Source organism: Tympanuchus pallidicinctus, unplaced genomic scaffold (assembly GCF_026119805.1).
Source record: "Tympanuchus pallidicinctus isolate F22 unplaced genomic scaffold, pur_lepc_1.0 scaffold12, whole genome shotgun sequence".
Lineage (NCBI taxonomy): Eukaryota > Metazoa > Chordata > Aves > Galliformes > Phasianidae > Tympanuchus > Tympanuchus pallidicinctus.
Genome location: NW_026294637.1, coordinates 16,497,497 through 16,515,681, shown reverse-complemented (window position 1 = coordinate 16,515,681; position 18,185 = coordinate 16,497,497). Strand labels below are relative to the sequence as shown.

General features: G+C 40.8%; 2 protein-coding genes across 5 annotated transcripts in view; both read left to right on the top strand.

Annotated features, from left to right (window-relative positions):
* TBC1D2B (TBC1 domain family member 2B) overlaps window positions 1–12,693 on the top strand; it is a 29,407-nt gene extending 16,714 nt beyond the window's left edge. For all 3 annotated transcript variants that reach the window (XM_052671564.1, XM_052671563.1, XM_052671565.1), the window contains exons 7-13: window positions 187–297; window positions 990–1,183; window positions 1,837–2,331; window positions 3,938–4,055; window positions 4,709–4,894; window positions 6,159–6,280; window positions 8,834–12,693. In XM_052671564.1, the coding sequence (XP_052527524.1) occupies window positions 187–297; window positions 990–1,183; window positions 1,837–2,331; window positions 3,938–4,055; window positions 4,709–4,894; window positions 6,159–6,280; window positions 8,834–9,029 (1,422 nt within the window). In that variant the 3' untranslated portion in view covers window positions 9,030–12,693. The remainder of the gene's footprint in view (window positions 1–186; window positions 298–989; window positions 1,184–1,836; window positions 2,332–3,937; window positions 4,056–4,708; window positions 4,895–6,158; window positions 6,281–8,833) is intronic.
* Window positions 12,694–16,597: 3,904 nt separating this feature from the next.
* DAPK2 (death associated protein kinase 2) overlaps window positions 16,598–18,185 on the top strand; it is a 44,543-nt gene continuing 42,955 nt past the window's right edge. Inside the window, exon 1 of one of the 2 annotated variants that reach the window (XM_052671569.1) lies at window positions 16,598–16,700. Coding sequence is in view for 1 of the 2 variants with exons in the window: in XM_052671567.1 (XP_052527527.1) it covers window positions 17,397–17,503 (107 nt within the window). In the remaining variant the exon portion in view is untranslated. Of the gene's footprint in view, window positions 16,701–17,027; window positions 17,504–18,185 lie in introns of those variants that run through there. The other variant, XM_052671567.1, reaches the window with a different exon arrangement.

Genomic DNA, 18,185 nt, shown 5'->3' with positions numbered 1-18,185 from the left:
CTTGTGTGTTTGACTTCTGTGAAAACTAAAGATAACACCTGATTTGATCCTAATGATTTTGGTAGCTATTAGTATACCTATTAGTAGCTGCTTGATCTTTGTTTCGAGGTATGCTTTCTCTGGCAGGCATTTGCTATCTGTAAGATACCTTTATTAAAAATCCAGTTTGCTTTCTTTTATCAACAGGACAGTCTCCAGGGTTATAAGACCCAGAATAAATTTTTAAATAAGGAGATTTTGGAACTTTCTGCTCTACGAAGAAATGCAGAAGCAAGAGAGAGAGAATGGCAGGCAAAGGTCAGACTCACAAAGCATGTTCTCATTTTGGTGATGTCTAAAGCAGTTTTCAAAAAGTCAGTTGTAAATCTCCAGAAGCATAACTGTGTAACAGCAGTGAAACAGTTCAAATGTGTTAAAGCGACAGAATCAAGATTTACAGACCGAGCTTTCTGAGTGGATTCTTGAAAAATGTGGTGGTCTCGAAAACAGTGTTAAGAAGTGCATCATTGTAATAACTTATGCAAACAAGCACGTGCATTTCTAAAAACAGTAGCAGTATCTTCAGTTTTGGCAGAAGCAGAATACATATGAAAGAGCATGATTGTGTTTGACGTGTTTCATGTTGGTGATACATCACCAAGTAGAGCTTTCTCCATCAGAGCATGAAGGATCAATATGTTACAGTAAACATAACTTTGGAAGTCTGTTTCTGTAAAGCAGAATTTGAGTGCAGAGAAGCTGCATGTAAATGACAAAGTTTTCCATTGCCTAGAGCTAAGAAAGCATGCACGTGGCCTTAGCTAAGGCAGGATACCTGTAGCTAACGTTTGGTAGGATGTGCTTCTGTTTCTTGGGAAGCCATGACTGTTCTTGACTTAAAAGTTTCTAAGCAACATATAAACAAACAGAAGGAACTTATTTTAAAAGATATGTAGCACAAACTGAATTCCTGAAGACATGCCTTAAATACTACATGTTGTTTCCTGCAGTACACTAGCTTGGAAGCCAAACTCTGTCAGATAGAAAGTAAATACTTGATCTTGCTTCAAGAAGTGAAAACTCCTGTCTGCTCTGAGGAGCAGAGCCCTGCTCGTGAAGTTATCACCCAGTTACTGGAAGATGCCTTGAAAGCAGAAACCAGTGAACAGCCAGAACAAGCATTTTTCAAACCACACCTGGTCAGGTAATTTTACTAAAAGAAATGTTCATGAGGAGGAATGAAAATTATTTTGTGACCACGTTGTTGTCATTTGTAGTAATAAAGGAAGTATTGTCATTGGCAGCTAGAGCATCTTGCACTTACATGGATCACATATTGTACCTCAGAAAATGGTTGCATCTTGACTAGTGGGCCTGATTCTAACGCTAAGGAACCGACGAGCAGGGGTGTATGTGCAGAATCTGGGACTTTGAACATATTTTCAGTCACAAATAAGAAGTTAATCTTTGAAATCCTTTTGGACACATAAATAAACTCTATTCTTAATTTGAGATGAGGTATGACATTTACTCGACTGTTGTATAGCTGCTGAAGGGATGGACTCATCTGGACTTGACCCTGTTCTTAAATCACTTAATCTGTGTAGTGCTATATATTGCAATATGGGAACAAAACTTTTTTTAGTTTTGGATTTTAAAATACTAAATAAAAGATACACCTGAGAAAATATTCAAATAATAGCTGTTCATTAAAAGTTCTTAAAACTGGGGGCAGGGACGTGAGAGGTATTATGAATAAGTAACACTAGGGTAGGAATTTGGGAGTTTTGGGACTGCTGAACACATCTTTAGGAGCCGTTTTGTGTTTGTTTTTTGTTTTCTTTCCCTCCCTTTCAGTGAATATGATATATATGGTTTCCAGACGGTCCCAGAGGATGATGAGGAAGAGAAATTAGTAGCAAAATCTCGAGCTTTGGACCTGAGATCTCTTTCTCTCAGTGAAAATCGGGAGATTTCCACAGGGGTAAAATGGGAAAATTATCTTGCAAGTACAATGAACAGAGAGATGATGCGCTGTGCAGAACTGAAGAATCTTATTCGATCTGGAATTCCACACGAGCATCGCTCCAAGGTGTGGAAATGGTGTGTCAATCTCCACATTAAAAAATTCAAGGACAGCACTGTTCCCGAGTACTTCCAAACCTTGCTTCAAAGCGCCCTAGAAAAACAAAATCCTGCATCTAAACAGATCGAGTTGGATCTACTGAGAACTTTGCCAAACAACAAACATTATTCTTCTCCCACATCCGAAGGGATCCAGAAGCTGCGAAATGTGCTGCTGGCCTTTTCGTGGAGAAATCCTGATATCGGGTATTGCCAGGGGCTCAACAGGTAAGGATTTTGTGAACCTGAAGTTACCAGTGTGTGATGGAAGTACTCCTGAACTGTGCAGTTTCAAATCACATGCATAGGAAGAGGCTTTTGGACAGCAGTTTCCTCTGTGATGTCTACGTTCATAATTTGCAATATTTTGAAAACTTTTTTTTTAACAAAACAAAAAAAGAAGACTTTGATCCCAAAATTTGTAAAAATCAGAAAGAAAGAATCGAAAGAATGGGAACTGGTATTAACTGATGGAAAATGTGCTACTTCAGTGTAGGATGTCTTCGGTTAAAGTTGCAGTAATCATTTTATGGACAATTCTGGTATTAGAAAGCTAAGAAATATTTGAAGCATAGTGTCATTGCGATTGGCATTTGCTGAAATAGTTTCAGTACTTTGAAATCTGCAATGAGAGAAGGTGTTAACTGAAAAAGGTATGTTAGTCTAACACACAGCTGTTGTCCCCTTGGTATAACTCTACAGATGTTAGCTTGTGCACTGATTTGTTCCAGAATTAGGGTAGGAGACCTTTTATCTAGGGCAGCGTCGTTTGAGATTTGCACTGAGGAAGGGTTCAGACACACTACAGACCCAAAGGGAAGCATTTAAAAAGCTGCTCTCCCTACCCTAGGACTTGGTATTTCTTATTTATTTGCTTTATTTTGAAGGAAGTGTTTTCAAGTTGCAACATAGAGCTTTTAAGTCATTTCTCCGTTCGTCTGCTTTGTTACTTCTTGTATAGCATTGCCCAAAAGTACTCGTGCATACTGTAGGACAGTGGATGCACTTGCTTTGTTTCTTCCCCTCTGCTTATTTAATTTATGGATGTTTCACAAAAGAGAAAGTAAGAAAAATAATTAAGCTCTTGGGTATACTTAAAGAAGTTAAAAGCAAATTTCATAATAATTTCTTACTTGATTCTCTTAAGACTGGTAAGCGTGTGATGATGTTGTTAAGCTGTGTAACATCAGGAGCAATATGTATTGCAGTTCCTCTCACGTGCAGCAGTAACACAAGTTGACTTGGTAAAATACATTTGAGGTAATGTTTCATATTCAAACAACTATCAACTATCCATAACACAAGGCCTTACCATAGATTTCTTCTTTTCTGTCACAGTACTCACTGGAAACAGGAAACTAAGGATGCTGCTTTTCTTCAGTCCTTTTGTTCTCATACTTTAGGAAATTCTTAGAAAAAGTTTAGGCTTGGAAAATTAAGTCTTAAGAATGAAAATGTTACTTAAATTTAGCACAGTGGATATAAAGTAAACTTACTACAAATGATTGTTCTAAATTTTAAATCAGTTTTGTGTATGAAATGTAGGGACTACCTGTCTTTTCTTCTTCGGTAAGGAAGTAAAGCCTGAGGATCAGAATAGAAGATTTAGGACTTCCAGACTTCTCATTACTTTGCCTTAGTTCTTGGAAAAAAGTTCAGTTCTGTTACTGAACTGAATAAAAGTGCTTGGCTTGGCTGAGAAGACATCTCCTTGCTTCATCTCACACTGCATTCATTTACGTCTGCTGAACAGAAGGAAAGGCTGTATTGTAGTTGTTGTTAATGGATTTTCTGGTGTTTATTATGATTTTCTCCAAATAAACTCTATTTTCAGATTGGTAGCAATTGCCCTTCTGTACCTGGAACAAGAGGATGCTTTTTGGTGTCTGGTAACAATAGTGGAAGTCTTTATGCCTCGCGATTATTATACTAAGACACTGCTGGGATCTCAGGTATGTGCTCTACCAAAATAACACCTGACTATAGACTGCTGCCAGTCAGAAGCTGCTCTAGAACTGTTTGGTGCCCCTTCTAGGGGAGATGTGATGAGTTGAAAAGTGAGTTCTAAGCACCAAGGGCAAGAGTTCCAAGTGTAGCATTGAAGTGACTGTACGGTAACTTGTTTGGAGCTCCTGTTTGTAGCCCATCTTTTAATTGTCAACTAAACTGATTGTTTCTGTCCTTAGAACTAGGGGGGAGTTGTGGGCTTTCTGAGAGATTTTGGGGGTGAGAGTACTGTGCAGTGTAGTACTGTGAGCAGCATGTACTGTAGTGCTCCTCTGCTTTCAGTTGGTGCTCTGAGTGTTGCTTCCTCCTTCCTCCATCTCTCCTCGCTTGTTCTCTGCTCTTGTGCTTATGTGCCAACACAGCAGTGGTGCTTTATGATAGGAACACAAGGTGTGTGAGGAATCCTCTGAGAGATGGGATGGATTAAGAAGCAAGAAGTTGCATCAGCAAGGGAAGTGTACATTGTGACAGCAGTGTATGGACTGGGCTTAGACAGTCCTGGTGCTCCTGTTGAGCTCTTGAAAAACTGACCCTGTGTTGAATAATGTGTATTTGTTAAATATAGCATCAATAACATCATATCTGTCTACTCTTTTAGGTTGATCAGCGAGTGTTCAAGGATTTAATGAGTGAGAAACTTCCACGTCTACATGCTCATTTTGAGCAGTACAAAGTTGACTATACTCTTATAACTTTCAACTGGTTTCTTGTGGTATTCGTGGACAGTGTGGTTAGTGACATCCTTTTCAAGATATGGGACTCATTCCTATACGAGGGACCAAAGGTGAGCTGAACCAGCTGGGTTTTTCAGTTGCTATGTGATGACAAGGTACTGTCCTGTTACCAAGAATAGGGTGTGAAAGATGGTGGTTTCATAGGAACCCTGTTGGTTACAATCACTGATAGGAAGAAGGGAGGAAATGTGCATACGTAGTCAAAATGCTTTTTTTCCTAAGTTTTGCAAGTTCAACTTGAGATACACAGAGGGATTCTAAATGCAGAGTTTTGCTTTGCCCACCTACTGCTTTTTACCACTGAGAAACAAAACCGTAGACAGTACTGGTTATCAGTTTATGGGGATTATGTGAAAATGGGAGTTTCTGTGAAAGCTGAAGGAGGAGTAAGTTGGAACTATTGAAAAGATGTAAAAATGAGTTGTAAGCAAGTGCTAGTGATCAGGCTTTCTTTGCAGCAACTATTTGCTTTATTTCTGCAGACATCTAAATTACTGTTGACCAACAATGGCTGTCTGAGCTCCGAGCACAAATGTGAGGTTGTAACAACTTTCATGTATTTTGTGCTTGTGGAATTGCATTGAAATAAAATCAGTGCAGGTAGATTGCGGGATTCAAACACAGTAATAGCACCAAGGCAGACGTTGGATACAGCAGCAGATACATCAAATAAGTAGACAAAAAATGCATGTTTCTTACTTTTGACTTCATCTGAGTGTTCTAAGTTGCAGTTAGATGCAGGGATTTGGGTTGAGTGTTTGTTCAAATAGGTTTGAAGCACCATGGCATTTTGTGAAGGCAGCCAAGCACAGACTGATAAAGTCCCAAACTTAAGAAGTCGTTCTAGAATGAAGTAATGCTTTTTCACCTTAAGGCTAATTTGGTTGACAAACTGGTATCAACTTCTTCCGGCGTCAGTCCCCCTACACACTGTGAAAATGGCAGCTGTTAGATAATAGACAAGACTTAATTTTACCTGTGAAGTAACCTTATAGGTGTGTTTAGCAGTCTTTGGTCTACAAGTAAATTAGGAAATCAAAACTTCAGAGAGTTTGTATTGCTGTGAACCCAATGCTGTGTTTTGGTTGAACTCCAGAACAGCCTGTATTGGTTACAGCCTACTGACAGAAGTTCTTTGGCAGCTTTTGGAAATGAGGGATGGAATGGCAGGGAAGAGAGACTGGAAAGTATGGACAGTCAGTTCAAATGCAGGCTGTGGGAGGACACTTTTCTTTTGAGTTTATAATAGACAGCAATGAGAATGGGTTGTTTCAAATAACAGAATGCTCTCAATGTTCTCTTTGTTTTTATCAGGTAATATTCAGATTTGCCCTGGCATTTTTTAAGTACAAAGAAGAAGAAATCTTAAAATTGCAAGACTCAATGTCCATTTTCAAGTACCTTCGATATTTCACGCGTACCGTAGTTGATGCTAGGTGGGTAACTCACACCTGTGCAACCAAAAGGCTCGTGGTGGGGCATGGAGCAAGTTTGCTGTGTAATTTATTTATTTAATCTACCTCTTAATTTTGATACAGAGAACTGGAGAGGCAGCTAGTGACTAAGATGAGTAGTTGATCTTATTAAGATAACGTGTGAATGACTGTTTCATGCTGCAAAAAAGGGAGGAGGCAAAATTGGAAGTGATGGATGGTAGTCTTTTGGGGGAATGATTGTGATTACTTTGCCAGGTTAGGTATTGTTTAGCAGATGTGGCATGGTAGAAAAATTTTAAGAAGCTCATATATAGGCAAAATGTCTCACCTTGCATAATGGACACAACTCAAGCCAGAAAATGTTGTTCAAAGGACGGGTTTTTATTTATTGTAAAAGTCTTTAAAAACATGAGCTGGGTTCTACGAGGACTAAATCAATTAAGAAGCACTAATGTGTAGGCTAATGCCATGTAACTTCAGCTAATTTTAAGTATGCAGAGATGAAATACAAGTTAAATACTCTGCTATGTCTTGATCTTTGCATGGGATCTAAGGTGAATGTAAATGAGGGTTGAACATTTCTAGTTCCTGGTTTTAAGACTGCAGAGCAGCAGATTAAGATTGAAAAGTTATACTAGAACAGATTTAATGCCTGAAAGTACATTTGGTAATAGTATTGGTACAGAGTGATTCTGAATTCCATTGGAAATTAATATATTAGAATCTGACCTGTTTGTTTTTGCTGTAATAAATTCCATACATAATTAGGCTTATACTTGAACTCCTGTTCCAAGAATTATTTACTATTTGCTGGAGCTATTCTCTCAAGACAAATTGGAAAGGAGTAATTGTATTCTATCCTTAAAAATGATTCAGGGACTGATGCAGGGAAAATGTTCTCCACCTGGTTTAAATGGTGAAAGTCTGGATTAAGAACTGCTGCTTTCTCTGGTGGAACACCTGCAAGAAGTAGCGTGGTGCTTTCTATGCTAGCATTCACCCTTTGGTGTGAAAAATGCTGAGCAATCACTGTACTCGGGCATTGGTGACTAGCAAAATGTTGACCGTGATTCCAAATCTGGAAGTGACAAATATGTGCTTGGTTTTGGGAGGAGGGAGCATGTGCTCTTCTTTTTTTCTTAAGCAATAAATGAAACTGTTTGGTTTTTTGTTTGTTGTTTTTTTTACCCTCTGGTATTTTAAGAATATGTGTATAATGTGTACTGTAGCAGCACCATGAGAAACGTAAGTTGGAAAAGGTGTGAGGAGGAGGAATCCATGTTTAGATGCTTAATCAGAGCTTCAGAGTTGGCTCTCCTTTCCTCGTACAACTATGTATAGCACTTAATGATATATCTCTCCTGTGTAAAATATGTGGTGTTAAAATATCTTATTGAAAGTATTTTTAATGTTGCTATGAGAGATCTCATTTTGGTATTACCAAGTTTCCTTCCCTGTTCTAATTTCTGGCAGATTCAGTGGCCGTCAGAATTCAGTGCATCAGAAGTGTTTATGGTAGAAATACACTCTATGCCAGTCTGTAGGTGTGTAACTTGGGATTTTAAGTTGTTGTTGAAAGTGTGGTGCTGTGGTGCCACCTAGGGGATACAAACCTGCTGAGCTCATTTGTATGACCTTATTGCAAAATAAGGCATGACTCAAACCACCTGGTTTCTTATTCTACCATTTCTTGTACAAGTTTTACAGCATCAGAATTCAAACAGTACAGAAACATGTAGAATTGTGTGATACTGGGATGGACAAAAGAAGGTATGGTGGGCCTGAAATTCAGGAAGACTTCTATACGTGGAATTAATGGATGTTCTCAATGAGTTAGAACATCGTTTTGAATGGAGTTTCTAAGTTTAAGGTCTCTAAAGGAGAAAACTATGCACAAAAACCTGTGACCATACTGAAGGTGGCAGAGTATCACAGGCTGTGCATCTGCCGAGGTTTTCTACAACTGCATGTTGTTCCTTAGTGCATTGAGAAGGCAGGCAAGCTGTTGAGTACGTTCATAGATAGTGAGAAACACTTCTTGCTTACTGAGAAATATATGCCTAGGGAGAGCTTACTCTTAAACTCTCCAAATTTTCTTAGTATTAAAGTTTTGCTGATGGTTAAATTAGAGCAAGTGAAATACCAGCTCCTCTGTTTCTTTATCCTGGATAGCTTGAGAGCTGACTGTCCTGGGATAGAATGAGCTTTCCAGCCTATAATTGAGCGACAGGGTGTGCTATATATTCAGCCCAGATGAAGAAGGTCTGATTAGCCAAGCTTACATTTGTTCAGTGTTATAATTGCTGTAGAACTGCATAGAGTTTGCAGGTGGCTTTGAGAACTGATGAGCATTTGAGAACACTTTACCACCTGAAGTAGCTTTAAAACTGAATGCGTTCCCAAACTTTCTTTCAACACTGGTAACATCTGAGATCTGTCAGGTATGTGAAGGAAACCAGAGATGGCTCAGTACAGACACCAGTGAAGTACAGAACTGATTTTAAAAGATTCTAAGTGTGAATGATTATCTTCTTACGTTGCGTGGTCTTGCAGGAAGCTGACTGGCATCGCTTTTGGAGACCTGAATCCTTTTCCGTTGCGTCAGATCAGGAACCGGAGGACCTATCACCTGGAGAAAGTGCGTCTGGAGCTCAGTGAACTTGAAGCCATCCGTGAGGATTTCCTGCGTGAGCGAGAGACCTGCGTAGAAAAAAGAGACCTTATTAGTGACGATGAGGAGGATAGTTGAAACTTCTCAACATAAACTTTTCTTTGGGATCCGTGACCCAAGTGAGTTAACGTCCAAAACTTGTTACTAATCCTATCAACCAGAATGTAAACTAATTGCTTTCGGAAATATGCAGGACAGATTTCCAAGCCCCAGCACTTTCAGAAACGTGTTTTTTTATGGAGGCCAAACACTTTTGTTTACGTTTATGTTCATGGAATTGTATGTAGGGCACTTACTGCATTTCTTTGTTTAGTCAAATAGCTGAATTTGCTGAAACTGTTGACAGTTGTTTTCCTGCAGCACACTTTTAGTTGTCTATATGTGAAACAATAGTAAGAAAAGTCTGCATGGTGTTTACTATGTTCATTGCCAGGCTTCTGCATTTGTGTGATTGTAATCGTGTTTTTTATAGCACAAGATCAATGTGGGAAGACATCTTATTTTTCAGCTTCAGGTTGGCTTAATAAATGGCTTTTATTTTTTTGTCCTTGGGCAAAAAAAAAGCCCATTTTTGGTCACAACTAGAAAAGAATGGCTTGAAGCATGAGAAGGACTTTTACATTCCTTTATCTTTTACTGAAGTGACATAAAATGGATCATCCAACAGAAGACTTTAAGTACTTAAGTGTAAGATAAGTCCTTATTTGTCATTGAATGTTCGATGTATACTACTACAGATATCAAATATCATGTATGCTTTTCTGAGCAGGTGTGTTGCTGAAGATCAATGTTATTACAAAAGATTTAGTTGAACAAATTCTGTTCAGTTTGATTTCTATTCTCTTTTTTCTGGTTGTTATCTCTCAAAAAAACAAAGCCACAACCAAAACCATTTTAGGGAAGAAGAACAGAGCTTTCTGCAGGAGTATCTTTTAATACTGAATTAGCATTTTTTTTCCTTATTTTGAATTTAAATCATTCTATTTAGGTCTTAAAGTAGGACAGAGTCATGATCTTTAAAAAGAGACACAGCATTCTTTCTGCTGGAGCATATGACTAACCTGTAATAGATGGCATTCAAAAAACAAGTGTTAATCAAAGAACCCTCAAGGCCACAGCACGCGCGTAACAATTTAAGACCTTTTTCCAGCAGAAAGATGCAATGTTTTCTTAATCTGCTCCGGTTTTCTGTGAGCGTTGTGTGCTCATGTTTTCAGACAGCTCTTAGGAAGGACTTGGAGCATGTGAAAATGTGACTGGAGAATTCTTTGTCATTTCATCGCTAGCTCTATTCTTAAAGAGTTCTGACAGTGAGGTAGAGTTCCTGTTTAGGTGTGTGGATTTTTCTGGTGTGTTTTGTTGTTTGTTTGTTTAATTGGCTTTTCTCTGTGCTCCTGCAGTGCTCTTTCTTGAGCTGTTGAATCTTAGTAATGTTAGATTGGCTCAGGATAGACTGTGATAAAACTAACGTTCAAACACTAGTCAGCAAATTGCTCAGCTCTGGGAAGGAGTGGTTAATTGGCAAAACAAACCAAAAACCAGTGGACAGGAGCAGTCCAGTGCATGAAGCTTCTGCTTCATCTCTTTCAGTTTCCTGAGAGCAGGTGGGATTTCTCTGGCAGGTGTCCTCTTGTAATGATTCTAAAAAGTTTAACGTGTTTGGGGAGAAATCTTGCATCTGTTTCACAGCACTTTTTTTTTTTTTCCTTGTGAATGTATTTATAGCCTTCTCTAAACATATTATTAGTCAGTTTATCTGGGAGGGAAATATTTAATCAACAAGGTGAACGTAACTTGCAGGTTTTACTTTGACAGTTAATGTATGCCTCTTCCTACATAACTTCACATTAGCCAGCAAATCCTTGCCAGTGAGGGCACGTGGTGGAATCATCTTGACTTGTATGTCATGTGTCTTCTAAAATGACCCCTACCTTGTCTTGTCTATTGTAAGGGGTAGGTTTTCTTTTTTCCTAGTTACTCTTGGTTGTTTACTTGAATTTGTTAGGCAGGGTTTTTTCATATTTTTATTGCATGTACTGTATTCTTTTTACTTACAGTCAGTATTTGAATAGAAAAACGGGACCAGCTTTTCTAATTTTCTACTTATACTGTTTTTGGAAAGAGCTGGTCTCTAAATGAGTCTGTAATGTCCAGTATTTTTTTTCTCTTTTCATCTTATTTTTGTGTGTTAAATGAAATCTTTTCTAAGCTGAAGATCTTCCTTCTAGTGGCAACAGTTGAAATGCGGAGGTGAAGACTTTAGATGTATGTCTGCATTAGGAACTGGTTCTATGGCTTAAGACATTTTCATGCAGAATTCATTGAAGTCTTTGGGCTGCAAAGCTAAAACTAACTGTAGGGAACTGTTCAGGAGGTTCTGCAGATGACAAAACGTGACCTGCAATATTGCAGGGCCTCTTCTTTTTTACATTTGTGCTGAACTGTAAATTGTATTATTGTGATTCTTTATACAAATTGTTAATGAGTTGTATGGTGGAACAAAGTAGCTCTGTTTCTTATTCCCTTATGTGAATCTCCTACCTGAATAGTAGGAAATGATGCAAATTATGTTGTCCCTGGGTATTTTGTTAGTTATTGAAATGAGTTGGTGTTCATTTACTGAAGTGCCAAGCAAGTTCATTTGGTTAAGAATACTTAGTTAAAATGTAAAAAAAAAAAAATATTGAAAGAGGCATCTGAGCAATGAGTGCTAGAAGTCCACGTAGAACAGAAAAGCAATGCACATAGCAGGAAGCTTACCTTGCTGTTACAGATGACTTCAGGCAAATGCTAGTTTTCTAGCGGTGCTTAATCTGGCAGCTTTGAGCAGTAGCTACAGTTGGGGCTACACAAAATACACAACCAGTATTTGAACCAAATGAACAGAGCAAAAGCACAGTGAGACCTGTCAGCCTGCAGAAGCTGAGCTGTGTAGATATGAAGCGTTCACAACAGGGGAGAAATCTTCCAAAACAGTCTGAGGATTTAACATTCCTAGCAGCCACTTAGGAAGTGGACTTGTTAATGCAAATAAAGACTGTAGAGGATGTGTTTTTGTTGGTTTTTTGTTTTTTTGTTTTTTTTTAATTGAAGATCATGCACTCCTGTGCATTGAGTTTCTTATCCATGATTCCCAGTATGTTATGTAAACCAAACTGCTCATTTATATACTGTGGAATATTTCTCCATCTTTGTATGCTTATATGTGACTCTCCAGTGAAACTTCTGATTACTTGTTTAAAAATGTTCTGTTATCTTCTGTTAAATAGCCAGAATGTTGGTGCACAATACCTCTAGCTGTTAAGACTGCACAGTATTTCAGCTTTACTTGCATATGTGTCTATCATCAGCTGTTACCAGATTATTTTTTTACCAGGTATGTAATCAATCGAGTATTTGGTTGCCCTTTAGGTGTCTTTTGTGACAGATTCTTCTCTTGCCCTCAATCTTTGTAAACATGGTGAGATATTTCAGCAGAAAGGGAAATATTTTTGTTCGTTACGGCATCAAGAATGAATGAATTGTCCTAAATTTGATAAATTGAGTTGTATGTTCAGTCATACCAAGGGGAGAAATGAGTGTTGAATCACTCTGATGAAACTGCATAGCTGTTTTGGTGAACCTTTCCTGAAGTGCCATGTTGAAAATTACGCGGTACAAGAAATTTGAATCACAAAACATGAGTGATGTTATTTTCATAAAGATTGATGTAAAATAAATAAATAGTTTACTTTGCATTACAGCTTGTTCTAGTTCTTCTTTCTTTCCTCTGACAGATGAAAATAATTGCAGGTGCCATTCGGAACAAATCCCAAGCCAGGCTTTTTGTCTGATAACGTGATTTCAGAGAATCTCTATAGAGAAACAAGAAGATACTGCATGCAGGTGATGCTGACTGGGTGCTTTTGTGATTGGTGCCCTTGGTTTCTGTGGGAAAGTGTGGGGGGAGAGGGGAGATGAAATTTTCATGAGCACTTACAGGGAACAGACTTTCTAAGAAACCTGAGTATTTGTATGCTATCTCCTGACACAGCCTCTTTAGCAGAATGTCAGTTCCTATCTTACTAAAGCCTTCAGTTGCTGAGTGTGTAATTTCAGCTGTCTTGAAAAATGGGAAATAAGACTTGGGATATTATTTTTAACTGCATGTTGAAAGAGATCTTCCATATTAGAAGTGAATAGTCCATGTAGTTCTCTATCTCTTCTACAGGCAAGTTACAAGTAGATATTGGCACAGCTGGAAATCTAAGGATTTCAAAGCAGGATAGAGTGGCAGCTGAGGCAGAACATGACTGGCCTAAGGACCTCTTGTCCTTTGTACTGAAGGTTCGAGTCTGAGGAATAAAGAGAAAATTCTGCATGGGGAACAAGATCTCACTTGGACACTTAATGCAACATACTCGTGTTAAATATGTTGTACAGGCAGCTGTTAAAGAACAGCTGAGGCTCCTGTTTCCTCCTTGGAGCTGAGTTAACACATTTGTTCTCGACAGAATTGCAACAAAGATGTGAGTCCAGATGATGGATGTAGCTGCTAAATGTTGCTAAATATCTTATTGCTAACGAATTCATTTAGAAAGGATAAACACAGTTGATCTACTCTGTGAGTCCATATATGCAGAATCTCACCCTCTGTTCTGAGCCCCTCAGAGGTGCAGAGAACATGCTGAAGTCTGCTGGTGCTGTATTACAGTCTATCAGGTGTTCATGCTGGGGGAGTTCCAGGAGTGCTAAACATAGCTTCCTTATCTTCAGCTCCTTGACCTCACTGGAAGCAGAATCCAAGTAGCACTGATGCTTGAAGATTTCCCACACATGAAGGCCACAAAATATCTTCATTCAGATAATGAAAAGGAAGGGTGTGCTCTGCCTTGGAAGCTTTCCCCCTGCGAAAGAAGGCAAAAGGTTCAGTCGCAAAGAAGTTAATAGAGTGGTGTTTTCTGTTGTGATATAATGCTGTAGAAGCCATACTCCTTTCCAATTATGAATGTTTAACTGATGGCCAACTCTGCTCTGTAAACATGACTAGGTTTTCAAAGAAAGGATTAGACTAGAGAGCAAAACTCAGCACTAAATGATAACCATGAAATTAAAAAAAAAAATAAATAAAAAACAGCAACCACCAGCTATTTAATAAGAAGACTGGCTGTTCTTTACCCTACATGATTCTCGGGTTTTACAGAGAAGTGAATAGGTAATTTAAACGTTGAGTACTACAATACAGATGGGAAAATCCGGGGACTTTGGCCTTAATTCAGATGCCCAGTCTTGAACGACTGCATCCTGCCAGTGTGTTTCAAGCAGGGAGTACTTTATGTAAGTATAAAGCAGTTTCATGTTTTTTTTCAGTGAGTTGCAGTGAGAGGCTTCCTGTTTGAGCTGATAAACTGACTCAGTGATGTCTTCAGGTGCCATGATTTGTGTTTAAATTGTGAAGTAGGCTATTGAGCTGTGTTTATAAATGTAGGTGGTGGTTTTTGGTATTTACACGTGAAAATTCCCCTCGGAAACTTAAGGTATGAGCTTCCTTCTCTATCGCTTGTGGAAGAGGACTGGTGAGCAGACATTGCATCATTTGTCTGCAGTGTTCAGTGACTTACCGGGTTGCTTGCGTTGCCTGCTTTGAAAGCTACAGCTTTCAATTTTCCTTCTTACTCTTTTGCCTTGATTGCCAGAAACATTGCAAAGAAATCCGAGTTAAAATGTTTTAAAGGTGTCTGAACAACTTCTAAGAGCAGTTTCTTATTTGTACAGAACCTGTGTTTTTGGCATGTAAACCCCATGGATGTAGTATTGTGAAGGAGATTCAGTATGCCTTTGTGTTTTTGGAGACTTTGTAGGGCTAATGAGTAGAAACTAAATTGAAATGAGGATTATTCAGGGTGTAGAGACTTGAAAAGTGCCTTTCACCTGTCAGAATGATTTGTGTCCTTTCTTGTGTGCCCCTTTCTCTGAGAATTTTGTAGAAGTATTGATGTAACTTTAATGTAATCATATCACATTGTGGAACTACAGATGAGGAATTAAGGTTATTCTATTTCTGTTTATGAATTCTACTGGTGGCCTTTGAAATCTCTACCATTTCCTATCCTCCACCCTCTCAGTTATCAGATACAGCCACTAATTTTTTGAGTTGGGAGAGCTGGGTGGAACTGCTGGGCAGGAGCACAGTTGAGTCCGGTTCGCTTCAAGCAGATCTGAAGCCGAGTTTCTTTTTCTCTCTATTAAAAGCATTGCCTTTAGGCTCTTGCCTAGTATAAAATTATTTTGAAATACGTTTTAGTAGTTTGTTATAATGGAAACAGCCTGCCTGCTTCTGCATAATTTCCTATTGCTTTATTTTATCTTTACTGCATGCAAAATTGAAAGTGAAGGCAGCATAGCATTTATATTCACTTAAGTTGTGAACAATGCCACATCAGTCTTCATTAACAAATGTTGGATATTAACCTGCCCAAGAGAAACTTAAGGAAACCGTACAGTATTTATCACAGTTACTGCCTGCCACATAGGGGGAAAAAATCTAGTTTTACTGGTCTGGGGAACGTCTTTAGGAGTAAACAAATGAAGGATGTAATTCTTGTTAGTCCATATTTGGTCCAGGTCAACTTGGGAAAAGTACAGCACATTTTTTTGCAGTAGTGCTCACTCATCTGTTTTGAGATCCACAGTGAGGACTGAGACCCATGCTGTCCCTTGAAATAACAGGAGATTGCACTGGGCATTGTTGAGTTGCAGGCCACATAGTAAATAATGTAAGCTTCTATGTAGGCTGCTCTGAAAGTAATGCCTTCTATTTTTTTTCCATGGAAACTACAACAGATACCATGAGCACAACAGCACTGTTTGCTAGAACTAATTCTCACACGACGCTGTTTTTCAGCAGCATTGCCACCCTTAGCTGTGCATTTTTGCCAGCGATGAGCAAGAGCCTGCATGCCATGCTTGTAAAAATAGCTAAGTGAATGAATTTCATGGTGTGACAGCTGTGTGTGGCCTTCCTGAACACGGCTTGTTTGCACATGGCTGCTGCAATGCACCACCCCCAGCTCCCTGTGCACACATCCACTCTGCTCTCCATAAGCAGTCGGGCAGTGGCAGTGAATATCAGTGGTGCCGCTTTTTTTCTGTGAGGAGGAATTCCATGACACGCCTTTTCTTCAGCCGCACTTCCGCATCGCACGCCTTCTGTCTGCGTGCCCTTCTGCCCCTGTCTGCCTCAGGGCAACAGCGCGGGGTGGAATGTTGGTGGGAAGGTGCAGCCTGTACTGCCGTACCGTCAATATTTGCCTCCGTACAAAACGGGAGGCATTATTTTCAGAGTAGTCCCTGTATTTGGGCTTGCACAGGCTATAGAACGAAGCTCGTATGAATGAACTGTGTCTCTAATGGATTCACCACCTCAGCCTTCTTCCCTTCAAATCGGTTTATTTTGCATTGGTTTCTCGTATCCCGAACCTACTAAAGCAGAAGAGCCCAAGCAGTCTGTATGAGATGGAACACGGCAGCCGGCCACCATCAGTTCTTCCCTCTCCTTGTGCCGGTGGAGGTGGGAGCGGCTCTCCCTGCCCACCAGGGGGCGCCACGACACCCGTCGGCAGCGCGCTGCCCGCGCCCCTCCCCTCCCGCCCCGTCCCGCACGCCCAGGGGCGAGGCCCCGCGGCTGCTCCCGGTGAGCGGCGCCGCCCCTCAGCCCCCGCCTCAGCCCCGCGGACCTGCGCGCGCGGTGGCGGCCGAGGATCCCCGGCGGTAAGTGGGCGCTGCGCTCCGGAGCCCCGCGGGTCTCCGCGTCCCTCCCCCTGCGATGTTCCCGCTCTGCTGTTCGGGGTGCCACGCTGGGGAGCTCGGCTTTGACCCTCCCTTAGGGAATGTGGGGTGGATCCGGTAGTTTGCCAACTTTTCTGTGCCCTTCATCTTTGCGTGCAGAAGAACGGCCCGGCCGGACCGCGCTTCGGGGCAGCGACGCAACTCGTGTGAAGCCGTTAATCCCCCGGGCGCCCGAGGGGCGGGCGCGGCGGGCTTCCCCCGTCCGGCTGTGGCACCGAGCTCAGCGCTCGGGCACGCGGGGATCGCTTGGACGCGGTGCTGCCCGCGCCTGCAGGTCTGACAGGAGAACAACAGGCGCGAGGCAGGGGTTGTCGTATCGAGCGCTGTTCCTTTGCTGCTCTCTGAGTTCTTTCAGCTGAAGGATGAGAAAAATGAAGAAAACTCTGTGGGGATGAGAAGGGTGAAAGAGGAAAAGCCATCAGTGCTGATAAATATCTGCTTAGTTTTAGCATAAAGCACCGCGTCAGTTCATTCTATTAATTCAGTCGCTGGTTTGGGCAGTTCTGAAGCGCTGCGGTCTCTTCATAGTACTGAGAGTGTAAGGGAAGTTGTCTCGCTGTGCTCAGCTCTGATGCCTGCTTTGGGTTTTGCTTCGCTGTAACTGTTTTGCAGCATAAAATGTGCCTCAGGGGATGCATGGAGTCTGGCCAAGGATCTGTGGTTCAACTCTTCCCTCATGGAGAACTGCTCGGCCAGGGGGCTGGAGGAGGCTGCTTAGGAGAAAGGTGCAGAGCTGCTGATGCCAAATCCTCCCTTATTCCATGACGGGCGGACGTTTATCACACAGTCACTGTGTACAAACCAGTCATCAGTTGTCAAACTGTTGATGGCAGGCTTCATAATTTACCTACAGAAGGAAACCTTTATCCCGCTCCCCTTGAGGTGTATCTGCTGCTTTCTTCGTTTCCTTTCCTCACAGGGAACTGCAATGGGGCAGGAACATGTGTAGTGGTAGAAAAGAACATATTTCAATCCATGCTTTGGTCCTGTGGTAAACCACGATTTCCTGGGGCAAATGAGCTCTGATATTATGGTAGGAGGGAACTTAGGAGCATGAAGTGAACTGGCAGTAAATGTTCCTAGTGCAGAAACTGGAACGCTGGGAGCTCTGTGTTCTGTTTCTGGTTGCATGGCTGTAGGAAATTGTGTGGTATTATTAATGCTTTGCCACCTCTTCATGTTTGGGATGTGTAAAAGGTGAAACTGTGCTCCAAAGAATCATTGTGGAAACGCAGCAAGTAATAGGAATGCCCAGTAGATGCTTTTGTATTGAAGTGCTCAGCACTAGAGCCACAAGAAAGGAGCCGTGCCCCAGCATGGGATGGCTGGGGAGACGTGGTGTATTCTGTGAAAGTGCAGACCTGTGTGTACATCCCCTGCTCTGGTCACAGGTCAGCCTCCCAAGGA